Raw genomic sequence first — 19,637 nt, forward strand, 5'->3', positions numbered from 1 at the left:
ATTACGTACAGTCGCCGTCAGATGGCAGATGCAGGTAGGGAGCACTTAGTCGAAGCTGTCATTATATTACTTTTTTATTTGCAATTTTGCAATCGCATTTTTCCATGAATTCGCAAAATTTTTCGGATTTTGGAAATTTATAAGACAGAGGGATTCTTTGTATGTTAATAAATTTTAATTAATAATAAATTAAATAAATTTTATTTACTAATCTGCTTATTTATGTACATAAATAAAAGTAAAAAGTAATTTATAAAATTTTTTTTAAACACAAAAATGAAAAACAAAAGTGTAATACCTAAACAGCAATTGTCGAATAACTCCATCACCCCCGGAAAAAGCTCCTCGTCCACCACTTCCGCTTCTCAGAGAAAATTTCTTCAAAATAACTGGATAACGTAATTCGAGTATTTCAGGATCTGTAATTCTAGTATTGGTCATATGTGTGTGAATTCCACTTCGTCCATTCCACGTTGGTCCCTAAAAGGTTATAATTAAATTTATCGATTTGAAATTATGACTCTCACTCTATATACATATATATATATACAAATGCACATTAACCATATCATACAGAAGAGAGAAAATTGAAAAACTAATTACTAACATTGAAGAACATTGAAAACTAATGTGTGCAAGTGGAAAAGTAGCAATTATTTTGAACAGACATTATACACAGCAGTGACACACGTGATTTATAATAAACATGATACCCGTACAAATGTTGGAAACTTTTCATACCATATATATAGAAATTCGGTTTCTGTTAGAGTAAATTTCATTTGGACTGTTGCAATTGATATTTGATGAGCACAAAATGCAACTGGATTTATTGAATGCAACATTGGTACTTAACTGAGTGCACACAATCACACTATATAGGTTTTATTCAAATGTTTTGTGTAACTTTCGTTTATATATATATATGGGACGTTTCACGTCAACCGGCCCAAAGCTATGTCCAAAATTCTATGCAATAAAAATAAACATGTAATAGATGAAAATACTCGTAAACTCATCCCCTTTCAATTGCAAAGTGGCAGGATTGAAAATTCAAAATGGCGTCCTTACTATGTCAAGTGAAAGCGGCTAACTTGAGAAATAAGTAAATATAATTATTAATTTCTTTTAGAAAATTATGCAAAAATTTTAGGTCACCACATATTTTAATGTTTTTGGGGTCGCTGATTACGAATCTGAAGTCAGTTTTTCAAAATTCAAAATGGCGGATCCAATATGGCGGATTATTTTTTAAAAATTAATTGAATTTGCTTGAAACTTGTTAATCGGGGGTTTTCGAGGTCGCTGATTACGAATCTGAAGTCAGTTTCTCAAAATTCAAAATGGCGGATCCAATATGGCGGATTATTTTTTAAAAATTAATTGAATTTGCTTGAAACTTGTTACTCGGGGGTTTTCGAGGTCGCTGATTACGAATCTGAAGTCAGTTTTTCAAAATTCAGAATGGCGGATCCAATATGGCGGACGAATTTTTAAAAATTAATTGAATTTGCTTGAAACTTGTTACTCGGGGGTTTTCGAGGTCGCTGATTATGAATCTGAAGTCCTAGCGTTCTGAGATGCCTGAAGTCTTCCTTAAACACAACTTTTCCTTAATTTTTCTTTACTCTCTGCTATGATTTAGAAGAAAATTAGGTACAATATTTGTAGATAAAATTATTCACCTTGTTGCGAGTCAAAAAAACTGTATAAATCGAAAGGAAGAAAACGAATAATCAAATAATGTGTCTGATTCAGTACATTTCATAATTAACTGATTAACTGAGTTTTAGTAACTTCTTAAATGCGGCTGTAATAATAATTTATTTTCATGAATGTTCTTGTAAGTAGTAACAACATTTGAGCATCGTAAAAACATGGACGATATCTAAAATATAAAAGAGCTTATTCAGACTTCGTAAGATATGTTTTAGCGATTGTCATTCTTTTCACGATGTTCAACTGTTTTTATTAATCCCTCAGTGTGTCAACTGTAAAAATAGTTATATAGAATTGGCCTCTAAAAGGTTATAACGATGGTCTTATGTTTTAGTGATCTTCATATGTGTTAGCGATTGTCATTTTTTTCACGATGTTCAAATGTTTTTATTAATCCCTCAGTGTATCAACTGTAAAAATAGTTATATAGAATTGGCCTCTAAAAGGTTATAACGATGGTCTTATGTTTTAGTGATCTTCATATGTTTTAGCGATTGTCATTTTTTTCACGATGTTCAAATGTTTTTATTGATCCCTTAGTGTGTCAAATGAACGTGTATAGTTTTAGATGTGATTTATTTAAGAAAATTACTTGTACTCTTGAGTTGGTGAGATTTATTACTTAAAAATTAAAGATTACCCGTTTTTTTCTTGTCTTTGTCGCTTCCTGATAAGGAGGATCATTTCTTTCATAGTATTGAACTCAGATTCAATAACATAAATTGATGTTTCGTTTCTTTTGTTTTATTCGTTTCCTGATAAATTAAATTATTTCATTAACTGATTTTTTTTGTTATTCGTTTTCATTCTTGCGTTTTCATTTTGTGTTTTACCATTTCATGACAAGGTGAATTGTTCGATTTACATTTTTGTTTTTTTTCTTAATTTCGTTTTTCACAGTTTCTTTGCTTCCTAACAAAGTGAATCCACAAATTTAGTACCTAATTTCATTTTATATCATGTCAGAGAGTAAAGAACAGTTTTTTGGTGGTTCAACCCACGGAGATCGATGCATCAATCCCCTTAATCGAGAAAATCATAAGGGATCAGGTTTGAGAAAAATATCGAAGAACTTACTAAAGGTATTTCCTCAGATTTCTCCGTTCTCTAGGATATGTTACGAATGTAGAAAAAGATGTAACCAAGATAATTCAGTAGAGAATTCAAGCAAACCTGATGAACCACCGCGAAAAAAAAATTTTATCGAGAGAGGATGAATTAGAAGAATTATTATGTGGTCTTAAAGAGAAATTCTTTTTCTTCCAAAACCCCCGAGTAAAAAGTTTCAAGCAAATTCAATGAATTTTTAAAAATTCGTCCGCCATATTGGATCCGCCATTCTGAATTTTGAAAAACTGACTTCAGATTCGTAATCAGCGACCTCGAAAACCCCCGAGTAACAAGTTTCAAGCAAATTCAATTAATTTTTAAAAAATAATCCGCCATATTGGATCCGCCATTTTGAATTTTGAAAAACTGACTTCAGATTCGTAATCAGCGACCTCGAAAACCCCCGAGTAACAAGTTTCAAGCAAATTCAATTAATTTTTAAAAAATAATCCGCCATATTGGATCCGCCATTTTGAATTTTGAAAAACTGACTTCAGATTCGTAATCAGCGACCTCGAAAACCCCCGAGTAACAAGTTTCAAGCAAATTCAATTAATTTTTAAAAAATAATCCGCCATATTGGATCCGCCATTTTGAATTTTGAAAAACTGACTTCAGATTCGTAATCAGCGACCCCAAAAACATTAAAATATGTGGTGACCTAAAATTTTTGCATAATTTTCTAAAAGAAATTAATAATTATATTTACTTATTTCTCAAGTTAGCCGCTTCCACTTGACATAGTAAGGACGCCATTTTGAATTTTCAATCCTGCCACTTTGCAATTGAAAGGGGATGAGTTTACGAGTATTTTCATCTATTACATGTTTATTTTTATTGCATAGAATTTTGGACATAGCTTTGGGCCGGTTGACGTGAAACGTCCCATATATATATATATTTATATATACGGAAAATGTCACCGACAAACGAATTTTCATTTAAAAGCCAGAGGCTAAAATTATATTAAATAGGATGCAAAATAAATGCGTGAGGTAAAAGTTTCCCATTAAAATATATTAACATTATTTTAATTGAAAATAATATTATTAAATTCGAAGCTAATGAAAAAAATAATGTTAATAATAATAATAATAATCTTACTGCTCCGCTTCCACCAGCAACAGTTTCATAGTAACCCCATTCTTCGGTACCAAGGGTTATATTATTCATGCAACCTTGAGATGCTGCACAAACCCCAAAACCCTGAAGAACAACATCAACAATTCGCTGTGAAGTTAAAACGTTTCCGCCAACAACAGCAGCTTCATCTGATGGATCAAGTAATGAACCTTTTGGTATAATTATTTTCACTGGTTTCAAACAACCCTAAATATAAAAATTAATTTATTGACATATAGAAATTAAATATTTCAAATTAAGAATAGAAAGAAAAAAAATTTTATTTTATATCGAGTCTATTAGTAATTCAAAGATTTATACGATTAATTGAGTCATAAAAAAATAAAATAAAGAAATCACCTGATTCAAGGGAATATCCCTACCCACAATGCAACGTAGACAATAAATTAATGCTGAAATTGTGATGGCACGTGGTGCATTCCAATTACCCCAAACTTCATAACCAGTACCTCTATGTGTTTAAATAAATGATTTATAGTATAAACTTTTTAAATATTAATCAAAAAAAATTCAATATAACATTAAAACATACGAAAAATCACAAACAGCTTCTCCATTATGAATATCAATATTTAGACACATTTTTATTGCACTTCCATCGTCAAGATAATCGACGGCATTAACTTTTGACGATCCAGTTGAATCAACAATTCTTTTTCCCACAATTTTTAACATTTCTCGTACAGCAACTTCTGCATTGTGTTGAATGTGACCCATATAGGCTTGAACTACATCGAGTCCATAAGTATCTATTAGCTCAATTACTAAACTTGATCCCTGATAGAAAAATTATAAATTTATAATTATTTTTAAATTAGGAAATTTATGTTTAATAAATATTTTTCTGAATATAATTTAGTAAAATGAAATTGAAATTTTATTTTACTTTTTGATTAGCAGCAATTTGGGCTTTTAGATCACTGAGATTGTCTGATAGATTTCTAGTGCCAGAACTACCGGGAATTTTTCCTGGAGCCATTAGAGCTTCTATTAAATTAGTTTCTTGAAAAATTCCTTTATGAACTAAAATAAAGCTCTTAAATGCAGCACCTTCCTAAAAAAAATGTAGAGAATTCAAAATTAATAGAGAAATAATTTTTGATAATTAACAATTATTAGTTTATATCTACAGTAATTTTATTTTATAAAAATTATTTATTCCCTTTCTTCTTTTTCTCTTTTGGATTATTATTTCGCACGCACTCTTTCTTTCTCCTCTTAGAGAATTTTCTATCTCTTTGGAATACCTCAATTTCTCCCTTTCTATACTTTATCGACTTTTTGAGTATCCCTATCGTAATTCTTCTTTTCTTTATGCCTAACTCCCATTTTACTCTTTTTAACATCTTCTTCCCCCCTGCCATTGCCTCTTTACATTTTTCTCCTGTTCTAACTCATTCATTAGACTTTATTTATTATTCCCTTTAATAATTCAGTCCTAGTAATTGAGGAATGCGAATCCACGATGAATTTTAGGAGAAGAATTCTAAAGTTTTATATTTAGAAGTAGAAATTAGGAACGTAAACCAGTAGCGTTTAGACTTAGTAACAAAAAATTATTAATGTAAAAAAGTGTTGATTATACTGTTTCGAAAACTTTTGGACTGAATCCCAAACAGTTTTAGAATACCTACTTAATCAAATTTCATCCTGGATTCGCATTGGTAGACTTTTAGGACTCGATACAAAATCCTAGTGCTCAATATTTAAATTTTAACCCCCACAGCACCGAAACTTTCCTAAAGATTTATTTGAAATGTTCGGAATATTTAATTGCAATGTTTAGTGAAAATTGTGTAAAGATTTAAATGTCCCACTTGAATAAATGTTTAGCGCGAAACTTTCCTGAAAATTTCATTTAAATGTTCAGAAAAGTTTCACACTAAATATTTATTTAATCGGAACATTTAAATCTTTACACAATTTTCACTAAAGTTTGCATTTAAATATTCCGAACATTTCAAATAAATCTTTAGGAAATTTTTAGGAAAGTTTCAGTGCTGTAGGGGAATGTAGAATTCTAAAAATAAATTATTCGCTTTAAAATATCTAGTGTTCAGTACTACTTCTGAAAATTCGTTTTTTCTCCGTGTTACAATAACTTTTATTTGCAAGAGAAATAAAAGTATTAATTTCTATCTATGGAGAAAAATTCAAATTATAGAGTTCCGCTGGATGAATTCAATTTATATAGAAGGAAAAGAGACAAGACTTACGCTTCAATTTACCGAGAGATTCAATTTATCGAGTGTTTAATTATCGAGTGTCGACTGTATCATATAAATAATAATTTAGGGTCAGCCGGGGTAAATCCGAACGCTAATTATTTCAGTTTAATTAAAATTTAAAAAAATAAGTTAGACATGAGAATTTTTACGTCAGATCCTCTTCAAGAGATTCTAAGTATTATCCCATTTTTCGTTTGTTAATTAGCAACAGCATAAACAAAGATAACGAGTATTGCAAAAAAGATTGAAAATCAAAGATGACACTCTTTCAGTATTTTGTCTCGTATTTGAAGAAAAAGAAGCTAAAAATTTATTTTATTAATTATAATTGTTTGTTACGAATACTAGAACAGAAACTATTTTTGATTTTTGCCTTCTGTAAAATTTTATTAATAATATCAGACCGTTCGTATTTACCCCGGAAAATTGGAAAACCGGGGTAAATCCGAACGGTATTTTCAATAATTTTTTCTTATATCAGAGCCACACAAAATTGTTTTTTTATTGCATTTTCGTAAAGTATATTTACATTACCTACATTATATGGACCAGGAATAGACGATTCGATGTAAGTTGAAAAAAAAAATTTTTATTATGAATAAAGTGGTTTTGAAACTTTAAATGCGTTTTACTCAAAACAATGTTTTTAAAGTCGTTGAGCAAGATTTCTCGAAAACGGCTGAACCGATCGGTCTCAGATTTTAACACAAGCTTCTTAATAATATTGTTTAGTGATTAATCGAAGGTTTTTTTTACAATAAATATTTTTCATTTTATAAACAATTAAAGTCGTAAATTTTTGTCAAAAATCGATACTTCCGCTTTCTGAAGGCGCCATTTTGTCAAAAATTATTTTTTTGTCTATTCCTTCGATTAATCACAAGACAATGTATTATATTAACGAAAAAATCTTGGATTTTTAATTTTAGATGATCTAGTTGAGAAATAACGTGCTCACCGCTAGCTGTCTCGATTCGAAGGAGCTCCAGAAAATATTTTATACAAGGTGTAAAAAAAATAATTTTTATAAATAAACTATGCAAAAATAAAGTTAAAAGTACTCTTTATATGTGCATTAATTTGTGAATTGAAATACTCCATAGTTTTCCCAGAAAAAATTCCTAAAATATCGACTTTTTTGGCTGTCCAACTGGATGTAACCCCTTAATAAAATTTGGTATTCTAGGGTTTTTGGGGTCGCTGATTACCAATTTGAAGTCACTTTTTCAAAATTCAAAATGGTGGATCCAATATGGCGGACGAGAATTAAAAAATTCATTGGATTCGCTCGAAAATTGTTACTCGGAGGGTTTCAGGGTCGCTGATTATGAATTTGGAGTTAGCAAATTTGATCATTTTTAAAAATAACTTTTAGAAAAGTCCGCCATATTGAATCCGCCATTTTGAATTTAAAAAATTTGACTTTTATTTTTGTATTTACATTCAATCACTCCAAAATACTTTCTGTAGCAAGTTTTGCAAAAATCCGTTAAGATTTGATAAAGTTATTGAAGGTTTTAATTGTGTAATGCATTTTAATTTTTAACCTGTTTGATTTTTGTATTTATATATGATGCATTATTACATAATAGGTTTATTATCGTATTTTTTTTGAGTTTTTATATAAGTTTAACAATTGCAATACTTTAAATTTATTTTCCCTAAGATTTTTCTGAAATACAGTGGCGTTCGTATTTACCCCGGTATTTTAGGAAAGTTGCAAAGTATCGAGGTAAATACGAACGCTAAGTCTCCTGCGATTGTAATTTATCAAAAAAATTTGCTACCCCATAATATTGTTCTATGGAAGTAAAGTAACAACTTCATGCACCAGAATACCGGAAGTATTGTCTTTTAAAAGAAAAAACTTATGTTATTGTTGAAACTTACTAAAAGCGTTCGGATTTACCCCGGCTGACCCTATACAATTTATACACTGCCTATGGTATCAAGAAGGAGAAATAAAATTGACATTTTTTGAATAAAGATTAATTAAAAATATAATAAATTACCTGATCTAATTTAGTAGAATGTGGTGGCATTGATCCAGGAGTGATACCCCCAATGTCTGCATGATGACCTCTACTAGCCACAAAGAATACCGGACTTGGAACATTTCTAAATTTTTAAATTTTTATTAATTTTCATCATCCATTCTTTTTATCAAAAAAAAAATAATAATTTTAATTAAAATATAATAACACACAAAAAATCAAATCAAAGCAATAACAAATGGAAGAATTACTTATAAAATACCGGAGTAATCACAGTTAGATCGGGAAGATGTGATCCTCCAGCTGAGGGATGATTTGCTAGAATAACATCTCCTGGCGTAAAGACGCCATTAAAGGCTTTTATTTGATACTGTACAGTTTCCTGCATTGCACCCAAGTGAACAGGTATATGAGGAGCATTTGACACTAAACCTCCGTCTGGTCCAAAAACTGCACATGAAAAGTCCAGACGTTCTTTTATATTCGTTGATATTGACGTTCTTTGCAAAATTCTAAAAATAAATAACTAAAAATTTATTTTTAATATTAAAATTTATTAATATATTAAAATATTTTAATTGACAATAATCGAATATAAAATAAGAAAACAATTTAAAATTATTATTGAAAGAATTATTTTTTAAAACTAATCTTAAAAATAATCCCTTAAATTTTGAAGGGAATTAATTTTTTTTTTTTTTTCACAAAAATTTCAATTACCTTCCCATTTGTTCTGCAATACTCATAAAACGATGAGAGAAAATACTGAGTTGTATAGCATCTAATTCTGCAGTGACTTTTGTCTCAACATCTTTGCCAATTGTGATTTTGACATCCCCTCGAGATGTAATTAACGCAGAGCAATTTGGCTCGATCAACAAAGTACTCAAGCTATCCATAATAATGGCTGGACCAAATATCTCATGTCCAGCTGATAAGCTGTCTAATTTGTATACCCTCGTGTCATGATAGTCATTGTCGAAAAATGTTTTTGTCACCTACAGCAAATTATAAAAAGAGAATTTATAATTAAAAAATCACTTTTTCTTTCAATATGAAAATATTTTTTCACCTACTTTTTCAACTTTTAATTGCTCCTTTGATTTTAAAAGAATTGGATCTTCAATTATGTCCGTTTTTCCAATTCCTCGTACTCGAATGTCGTTCACGAATATTTTTCTATTTGGCATTGTAAATCCAAATTCCGTTTGATATCTAAAACTTGTATAATTTACTGAAATTCTTTTTTAAAAAAAAAAGATTCTAAATGACAAAGAGAATTTAAAAATAAATAAAGACCTTTCCAAAAAAGTAGATAAGAAATCACCGTGTTTGGGATTGTCTCCTATTGGATTTTGTTTTCCATTTGGTGTAACCATTAGAGCACAATCAGTTCCTTCATATCGCATATGTAAAAAATATTCCACGTGAATTTGATTTTCTAAAAATCCCTGTTGCTTGAGTTTTGATTTAACATTTTGTTCCAATAAATTTAAACGATTCTCCAAACGTCCAAAGGATTCTAAAAAAAAATTGTTTTTTTTCCTTTGCTAAAAATCTATTACTTAGCAATTTCTTCTTTGTTAAGAAAAGGATTTAATAAAAATAAATTTTTCTGCAAATATTATACCTTTTTCATAAATCTCTATACTTGGTTCTTGTGATTCTTCAACAACATCAGCAAGAGCCATTCCATAGGCTGATAATATTCCAGCATATTTATGAACAAACACATATCTCATTCCTAATGATCGTGCAATTGCACAAGCATGTTGACCTCCCGCACCACCAAAACAAGCTAAAACATGTTGTGCTGTATCATATCCTTTTCCCTATACAGTAAAAATATTTAAATAATATTTTTTTTACCTTTTTTTTCCAATTTTATGTTACAATTAAAAAATTGATATAAAATTTATATACAGAAAACAAATCATTAATTTTATACCTGCGTTAGAGATCGAATTGGTCGACACATTGCTTCATTTGCCACTTTAATAAATCCCATTGCAACTTCTTCAATACTCATTTTTTCCGATTCAGTTTTTATTTTCTCCTTTATGAGAAAATCATTTATCTGAAATGAATTATTAACAGTGAAAATTTGGCAAAAATAGTTCTTTTCAGTAATTTAATTTTTCGCTATATTAGGAAAATCTTTTCAGAGATTGTATTCGGAAGAATACAAAATGAAAATTCAAAAATTATAAAATTCTAATTCAGAAGTATACAAAAGAATCAATCACCTCATTTGTTAATCTATTAAAGGCTTCTATTGTTTTAATTTTATCTAAAGGTTCATTTTCATTGGGTCCAAAAATCTTTGGAAAATATTCCGGTAGAAGACGACCAAGCGCTAAATTAGCATCAGTTACTGTTAAAGGACCATTTTTCTTGTAACAAGTTGGACCTGGATGAGCTCCTGCACTTTCGGGACCAACTTCAAAAAGTCCTGATCTAAAGAAAAGCATAGATCCACCACCAGCTGCCACTGTATTGATATCTAACTGAAAAATAAATTATTTCTCAGCATAACAAAATAAGAATCATTTTTAAAAATTTTACAACAAAAAATTTACAATACCTGAGCAGCCTGAAATGTAATTCCAGCTGTTGTACTTTCATAAACATGTTCATAAGATCCACCATACCGACTGACGTCAGTTGAAGTTCCACCCATATCAAATCCAATAACTGGTAAATTTGTTTCTTTATTAAAAGTTGTCATTGCATAACCAACAACACCACCAGCCGGACCGGAAAGTATCGCTCTTGATCCAATGAATCTAAATTTGGAAAATTGCTATTTTATAAAAAGAACATAATTAATTTTCAATGTTTTTGTTATATATTCTAAATGCATGTCACGTCCTCGTGATGTGTTTTCCATAAATATTAATATTAATTAAAATATTTTATAATTTTCATTAAAACTCACGAAAAATAATCCAGTTGGATTGGATACGATTTTATATCTTTAAAATTTTGTTTGGGACACATGAATATTCCCCAAATTAGATTTGCCGGAATTTTTGTAGTGTCGAATTAAAAATTATCACATTTAGTAGAATTTAAAAGAAAATAGATTTTACAATGAGCCCAATTTTAAAATCAAAAAATTTATATTTAAAAAAATTCTAATTTTGTAGAATTTTTATTTACCCGTGTGGAAATCTTCCGAAAGTCGCCCAAAGTGAGACTGGGCGCTAATCTGGGCCCAACTTGACTTTCCAAAGTTTGAAATATGAAGAAATAAAAGAATTAAGTTAATTAAATTATTATTTAAATAATATGCTGAACAAATATACAAAAAAGCGCAACTGTGAAAAGCTGAAAAAAATGTTTGTTTTTCTTTGTACTTGGACAAAGTTTGGATCAACCCAACCTGGCCCCAACTGGGATTTCCCAAAGTATTCCCAAACTGAAATTTAATTTAATATACTGTTATAAATAAATAAAAAACTTGAGAAAAAATGAGAAATAATAAAACTAGTTAATTATATTTATATTTAATTTATATGCCGTTTGGAGATTTTTCCAAAAGCCAATATGGGCAAAATTCACATTTAAGAAAAAATAAGGAAATTGAAAACTTTAGTTAATTATATTAATGCTTTAATAATACCTTTCCTGAATAAATAAAATGTATGTCAAGTTCTTAGTTTTTAATTTATTCAACTAAGCTAATTAATAATAATAACATAGTCGTTTTTTGAGTTTGGGCTTTCCCACTCTGACCCCATTCTCAATCATTTATTTCCTATTTTTATTCAATTTATTAATAATAATTGAAGATAATTTTCTAATTTAATAAATTATTTAAACAAAATTTTGACTTCAACGACAACTATACTTTGGTACTTATTAATCGAAATTATTACTGGTAAAAATGTTAAATTAAAATAAATGAAATTAAGTAAGTGATTATATTTTAATTTATTGTCTAACCTAATCATATTTTTCACATCTTTGATACTGAGAAATTAAAACTTGTCTGCAGGTACACGTCGTTAGCATAGTGGTTAGAGCGTTAATCTATAAGTCCGTAGGTCGTAGGTTCGATTCCCCTCGTGCGCAGTTTTGTTTATTTCATAGGTTTGCGTTATTCCTAGATTTTCATTTATAAGTTGTACCAAAACTTGAAAATCTAATACATACACTATTATTTAATTTTTAAATTATATAAATATTTTTTTTACTTTTTTTTACTATATACATTGTTTGTTAGTCGTCATCTTTAATACAATTTAATTTAAAAGGAAATTATATTTATTCATTTAATTTACTCTCTTGTTGTTAAATTATTTATATAATTATTAATTAACAATTATAAATAAAAATGGAATAACTCAATCTGGCCCCAGCTGGGATTTCCCAATCTTGGGAGATCTTTGGGATTTGCCCACTTTGGACATTAGGAAACCCAGTTTGGACCAGATTGGGGCCCAGTCGACTTTTCCACACGGGTAACTGAACTTTGCCAAAGCAAATTTTCTAATACATCGAATTTTCAAATAACACAATTTCCAATTAACAAAATTGATACCTATCTAGAAAAATTTTCAGAATTTTTATTTATCAGAATTGTTATTTTGTCGAATTTCTTTTTATCCGAATATTCACTTAAAAGTATTTTTTTTATTAACAGAATTTCTAATTAAAAGAATTTCTATATAACAAAATTCCTATTTAAGAAAATTTTTATTAAATAAAATTTCTATTTGATTTAATTTTTATTTAATAAAATTGTGATTTAAAATTCTACTTAGCTAATTTTTAAGACAGAGAATTTTTATTTCACCGATACTTTATTTGATCGAAATTTCACTTATCCGAATTTTAATTAGATAGAATTGTTAAAACGTCGAATTTCCATTTGATCATACTTTCACATATCGCATCATACACTTGGCTGAAATATTTCAGCGGGATAGTTTTAAGTGAATATTCGGATAAAAAGAAATTCGACAATATAACAATTCTGATAAATAAAAATTCTGAAATTTTTAAAGTGAAAGTGATTAAAATTAAAATAATAAAATTTGTCTTTTCCCTTCCGAATATAACATGCAATTAGAAAACTTTAGGCACAACTAAAATCCATAAAAAAAAAAAATAAATCAAATTAATATTAAGAAAAAAAAAAAATTTGTAACTTACGAATCCATTGGTGTCAACCCACCATCACTTTGCATGAAAAGAACATTTACATCTTTTAAATTGTCCTTAAAACCTGACGAGAAACCCTATATTAAATTTCAATGAAATTATTATTATTATTATCAAAATCAATCATATTTTTCTCATTCTACTTGAAACAAATTATAATACCTGAAGATAATTTTTGATGTGTGGTGTTAAATATGCATCTGCACATGTGGTGAAGCCTCTCGGAACAATTCTTGTCATCGGCATTACTTCGTGAGATAGAGACACTTGTGGAAATCCCATTTCTCTTGCTAATTGACCCACCTTAATTTCATGTTCTGCAAATCTAAGTAAAGTGGGAAATTAAATTAAATTGTCAAAATTGAATTGAATGTATATTGTAGAATCCTATGATTGGAAACTAAAAGATTTAAATTATTAAATTAGTTTTACAACTTTGGAAAGTTTTTTTTTTTTTAAATAAATATTGAAGAAAAATTAATATTTACGTGTAACTGTGCATTAAAACAACAGCCAAACTTTCTATTCCTAAATTTTTTAAAGACAATAAATCTTTCTTTAGAGTTTCCTCATCAAGTTCTTGCATTACAAGCAAATTCTCTCCAGTGCAACCTTTAACATTCCTCCAATTATTATCTTTATTTAAGTGGCATCGGTTCGACATTGCTGGAACTACTTTGCACTTTACTTCAACTACTTTAGAATATAATACGCCTGGTGTGATTATTTTCTACATGAGAAACAATAACAGTTTAATTAATTTAGAAAACAAACACAGCTATTATTAATTAAAATTATTTTCCAATCAATTAATTTTTATTTTTAACTTTCTTCATTAACTAAAGATTATTTTCTTTTATTTTTTCATCAAATTAAAAATACGAATGCGAATTTGTAATTTCATTTTCGCTTTTACTTTTACTTATAATTTTTCAGTGAGAAATAAAAATAAAATAAAAATAGGTTCCCTTTTAGAAAAAACACAGCCCCACAAAAAAAAAAGTGTCATGTACTTTTGACCGGAATACCCTAACCCTATGTATTTTGACGCGCTGAACACGAATCCGAAGTCCGTTTTGCTCCATCACGTCAGGATTTTTTTCTAACCTCAAAAAACATGTTGGATTTTGAGAAGTAGGCGATTTTTTTAAAAATTGCTGTATTAACTTCAAACTTGGTATCTGGGGGTTTTTTGTGTCGCTGATTACGAATCTAAAGTTAGATTTTCAAAATCCAAAATGGCGGATCCAATATGGCGGACGAATTTTGAAAAATTTTAAGATTTACTTCAAACTTGGTATCTAGGGGTTTTTTGGGTCGCTGATTACGAATCTGATGTCAGATTTCCGAAATTCAAAATGGCATATGCAACATGGACTTCTATCGGCCATATTAGATACGCCATTATCTGTATCTAGGGGTTTTTTGGGTCGCTGATTACGAATCTAATGTCAGATTTCAAAAATTCAAAATGGCATATTCAACATGGACTTCTATCGGCCACATTAGATACGCCATTATCAATTTTTGAAAACTGACAATCAGATTCGTAATTAGTGACCCAAAAACCCTCAGATACACTATTGCACATTAATTTTTAAAACATTTCGTAAAATAATGTCCCTCTACCAAAAAAAAATTCAAGGGGTAGTTCACCCCATAAATCAGCTTTTGGGGAAAAACAAAACATACGTGTCAAATTGTTTTCAAAAAACTACAAAACTGCCAAGTTTCAGAAAAATCGGCGTATGGCACTTCCCTAGTGTTACTTGTCAGCAACTTAGAAAACCTGTAGATACCAAATTTCATAATAATCTGACAATTTTTTAAAAATAATTCCTTAATATTAAATCAGACATATCGAATTTCGGAAATCTGACATCAGATTCGTAATCAGCGACCCAAAAAACCCCTAGATACCAAGTTTGAAGTAAATCTTAAAAATTTTCAAAATTCGTCCGCCATATTGGATCCGCCATTTTGGATTTTGAAAATCTAACTTTAGATTCGTAATCAGCGACACAAAAAACCCCCAGATACCAAGTTTGAAGTTAATACATCAATTTTTTAAAAAATCGCCTACTTCTCAAAATCCGACATGTTTTTTGAGGTTAGAAAAAAATCCTGACGTGATGGAGCAAAACGGACTTCGGATTCGTGTTCAGCGCGTCAAAATACATAGGGTTAGGGTATTCCGGTCAAAAGTACATGACACTTTTTTTTTGTGGGGCTGTGAAATTAGTGATGCACAACGATACGAGAAGATCGATTATCTCGCGCGAAATTTCTCGTTTTTAACTGTCATTTTTTAAATAACAACTCGAGTTTTTATTTGTTTTTATCAAATAGTCTCGTCCCGAAAACTAACACAAAATGATCGAGTTCTCGGAGTATCTCGGAAACGTAAAAGATAATGGGAGAATTATTAAAAGAAACTCAAAATCTTAAAAGATCCTTAGAGAGGTATATTAGCATTTTCAAAAGTTTAATTTTATCTAATATATAGTTAAGATTATTAGTTTGAAAGTTTTATATAAATATAGTTTTTAAAGGTTAATAAACAAATAAATTGTAGGTTAAATGTATTATTTAATAAATAATACTTAGCAAAAATTGACATTAAATTAAGCCAAATTATACATTTAATAAAAATTAACAATTTATTCCTTAATAATTCATTATTTATTTCAATTTATTTAATTTATAGTTTGTAACATTGTGTAATTTTTAAAATTTACATGATTAGAATTATACCTAACTAATTTTAATTTATAAAAAAAATTACCACTAATTCGATAAATTTATTTGATTTATACTTTTTAACAATGTGGAATTATCAAAATTAACATGGTTAGAATAATAAATAACTTTAATTTGTTAAAAGAATTATTATTTTTCGATAACAGTTATTAATATATTAATAGTAATTTATTAATCTTTTAACCAAAAAAGTTAAAATCATTTTTCTACTAACCTCCCTTCAATTTTTACATGTTTGAATTTGCAAAACGAGATACTCGTGAAGCTCGCTCGGATAGCCGAGAAGATCGTTTTATTAAAACAAAACAAACTATATTCTCGGTTGTCAAAATTAAAAAGTCCGATTTTCTCGCTCGTTTCTCGGATCGTCTTGCTCATATGCATCACTATGTGAAATCAATTGAACACGATTCAGAATGATTGAGTATAAAAATGTCTTAATTGTTTTGAATTGTTTCCAATTGGAGAATATATTTTTTCAATTTTGTTTCGAATTCTTCATTTCAATCGTGTAAAATAAGTTAGACTTTTTCAATTGTTTTTAATCGGGTGCTATCGGGAGAATGATATACGTACATGCGCAAATGTTAATGATAGGAATAAGAATAGTGTTGAATCAAACAGGATCAAAGATTATATTATATAATAATATAATAATATAATAATAATATAATAATATAATAATATAAAGTAAAATTTCTAGTGATATGGATAATGTCAATATGTTTACTTATCCTATATATGATAACAAATCAAGTATGACAACCTTTGAGTTGATAATACATAACCTCAAAAATATAGAAATAAATAAATAAATAGGTATACGTAAAAAAATACATATTAACAGAAATTAAATAAATAATTAGGAACATAAAAATAAATATAAGAAAAAATTATATCCCTTACATTTTAAAATAATTTCAATTTTTCATTTTTTTAGAACAAAATTTTTAGTTTTTCTAAATTTTAGGTATCCAGCAACTTTTCAAAGAAATTTAAGAAAAAATTTTATAAATTTTGTTCGAAGTTCGACTGAACCCTTGCAAAAACAAAAAACCATAATTTTTCAATTAAATATTTTCGAAAACTGTAATCAAATTCTTTAAAAATTCTTAAAAAGAATCTTATAATTATTGTAGATATTCCAATATTCGATTATTTAAAAAAAAAATCAATATTTACTGAAATTTAAAAAAAAAATTCATCAATTAATAAATATTTCAATTTAAAACAATACTTGATGTATTGGTCAAAAATTATTTTTTAAACATTTTTTGGATCCTAAATTATAAACATTTCGTCTTGTGCAGCTTCATTCAAAGATAAATAAAAAAATAACTTTTAATTAATTTTTGCTCAAATATTTGATTTTCTTCTTTGGTGACAAATACATTGATAAATATTTTAATTTTTTAGTTCGGAAAATAATCTTTAAAATAATGATATTTTTCTAGACTGTTTAATTAGTTGCACTTTTTAAAATTTTCAAAAACTCCCGCCAAACAATAGTCCATGCAATACAATCTATAGAACACGATTGAATATAATAAGAAAGTTAATCGTCCTCAATTGTAACGAACACGATTGGGGACAATAGAATAATTTCTTTCCTATTGTTTTTAATTGTTTTCAATCGATTTTTTCTAGAAGGGATTTATACTAACCAAGTCAAAAAGATTTGGTCGAGCCTGATTGCCAATGTAAAGTAAATCTTTAAATCCTTCATTTATTAATAAAGCCATTTTTGCACCTTTCCTTTCTAATAATGCATTTGTTGCTACTGTTGTTCCCATTCTTATCCATGAAATTTGTGATGTATCCACTTCATTTGTCATACGAGTTCCAGTTTCCTGAAAAAAAAAAAAAAATTCACTCCTACACGGAGAAAAAGAAAAAGTAATTTTTACTACTTTCAGAGTAAAACTGGACCAACTCGAAGTTTCTGCGCATCTCTGGCAATTTTTACTCCAAAAATAGTAAAATTTACTCTAGAAATAGTAAAACTTACTACGGAAACAGTAAAATTTACTACAGAAATAATAAATTTTACTATTTTTGGAGTAAAAATTGCCAGAGATGCGCAGAAACTTCGAGTTGGTCCAGTTTTACTCTGAAAGTAGTAAAAGTTACTTTATAAAAGAAATCTTTTTTCTCCGTGTATAATAATTATATACAATAGCTACGTTTTTTAAGAATAAAAAATAATTCCATCAAGAATTTTATATTACAGTTTTCAGAAATATTAGAACATTTGTAATAATATAGATACCCACTTGTTCAAGAATTCTTCGAATTCCTTCTCGTGGGGCATCCAAATAATTTGAGGGATCAACTGACAGTAATTTCATAACTCTAACTTTTCCACCAGGACATCTCGCATAAACGTCAGTGAACGTTCCTCCTCTATCAATGGCGAATTGAAATTTATCTTCCGACGACATTCCTCTTAATTTTCAATTCTGTTTTAAAATAAAATTTAATTTATTTCATTTTCTTCGCATTTAAGATATATTTTAAAAATTACAAAAATGTTCCCTAAAAAAAGTCCCATAAAAATCATTAATTAAAATTTTCATTTTTAAGATTTTTATTAGAAATAATTATTTTTTCGGCGACATTTTCATTTTTTGAATTAGAATTTTTGACAGAATTTCTTTTTATCCAAATTTTTACTTAACACAATTTTTAGATACTGAATTTTTGTTTGGAAAAATTTTTATTTTATAGTCAAATTTACATGACTTTTTATTTAACCCTTTATAAGGACCAAATGTACAAAAATTTTGCCTAAAGTTTGGCAATTTTTTAAATCAACTAAACGCATTAAGAAAAAATTCGCAATATACGTTTCTTATGGTCCAGGAACTGCTCTTTCAAGTGGTGCATCTAAAAAACCGTAAATTTAAAATTCAAAATTCAAAATGGAGGATCCAATATGGCGGACGAAAAATTAAAAATTCATCGGATTCACTGAAAAATCGTTACTCAGGGGTTTTCGAGGTCGTTGATTACGAATCCGAGGTCAAATTTTAAAAAATTTTATTATTTAAAATGGCAGATCCAATATGGCGGACGAAAAATTAAAAATTCATCGGATTCACTCGAAAAGAGAACCCCCGAGTAATTCTTTTCGAGTGGATCCGATGAATTTTTAATTTTTCGTCCGCCATATTGGATCCGCCATTTTGAATTTTTAAAAATCGACTTCAGATTCGTAATCAGTGACCCCGAAAACCCCCGAGTAACTCTTTTCGAGTGGATCCAATGAGTTTTAAAATTATTTGACAATAGCTGCGTATTTGTTATTAAAATCTCAACTTTAATTAACAATATTATTTAGACATTTAGTTTTTTTTTTTTAAATCTATGTCACTATGTCAAAGCTTGAACATTTTTGACGCGATATTTGTACCTCGGGAAGATATTTTAAAATGGTACATTGCCCAAAAAAATTCTTAAGTAAAAAAATACCTTGAAAATTCATGTTTTTTTATAAATAATTATCTGTAATTTG

At 28.4% G+C, this 19,637-nt stretch overlaps 1 protein-coding gene across 1 annotated transcript in view; it reads right to left on the bottom strand.

The window, feature by feature from the left end:
- The window catches only part of LOC127286287 (5-oxoprolinase), a 28,279-nt gene that overhangs the window by 7,116 nt on the left and 1,526 nt on the right, over nt 1–19,637 (bottom strand). The window contains exons 2-20 of the mRNA XM_051312666.1: nt 18,397–18,582; nt 17,788–17,973; nt 13,852–14,093; nt 13,526–13,688; nt 13,355–13,440; nt 10,779–10,980; nt 10,441–10,701; nt 10,143–10,271; nt 9,825–10,026; nt 9,494–9,716; nt 9,271–9,409; nt 8,915–9,192; nt 8,446–8,706; nt 8,213–8,318; nt 4,859–5,026; nt 4,505–4,749; nt 4,312–4,423; nt 3,934–4,158; nt 299–480 (exon numbers count right to left, since the gene is read on the bottom strand). Coding sequence (XP_051168623.1) covers nt 299–480; nt 3,934–4,158; nt 4,312–4,423; nt 4,505–4,749; nt 4,859–5,026; nt 8,213–8,318; nt 8,446–8,706; nt 8,915–9,192; nt 9,271–9,409; nt 9,494–9,716; nt 9,825–10,026; nt 10,143–10,271; nt 10,441–10,701; nt 10,779–10,980; nt 13,355–13,440; nt 13,526–13,688; nt 13,852–14,093; nt 17,788–17,973; nt 18,397–18,564 — 3,578 coding nt within the window. The 5' untranslated portion in view covers nt 18,565–18,582. The remainder of the gene's footprint in view (nt 1–298; nt 481–3,933; nt 4,159–4,311; nt 4,424–4,504; nt 4,750–4,858; nt 5,027–8,212; nt 8,319–8,445; nt 8,707–8,914; nt 9,193–9,270; nt 9,410–9,493; nt 9,717–9,824; nt 10,027–10,142; nt 10,272–10,440; nt 10,702–10,778; nt 10,981–13,354; nt 13,441–13,525; nt 13,689–13,851; nt 14,094–17,787; nt 17,974–18,396; nt 18,583–19,637) is intronic.

This window comes from Leptopilina boulardi, unplaced genomic scaffold (genome assembly GCF_019393585.1).
Source record: "Leptopilina boulardi isolate dan_hultmark-lab unplaced genomic scaffold, ZJU_Lbou_2.1 LbouV2_352, whole genome shotgun sequence".
NCBI classification, from domain to species: Eukaryota; Metazoa; Arthropoda; class Insecta; order Hymenoptera; family Figitidae; genus Leptopilina; species Leptopilina boulardi.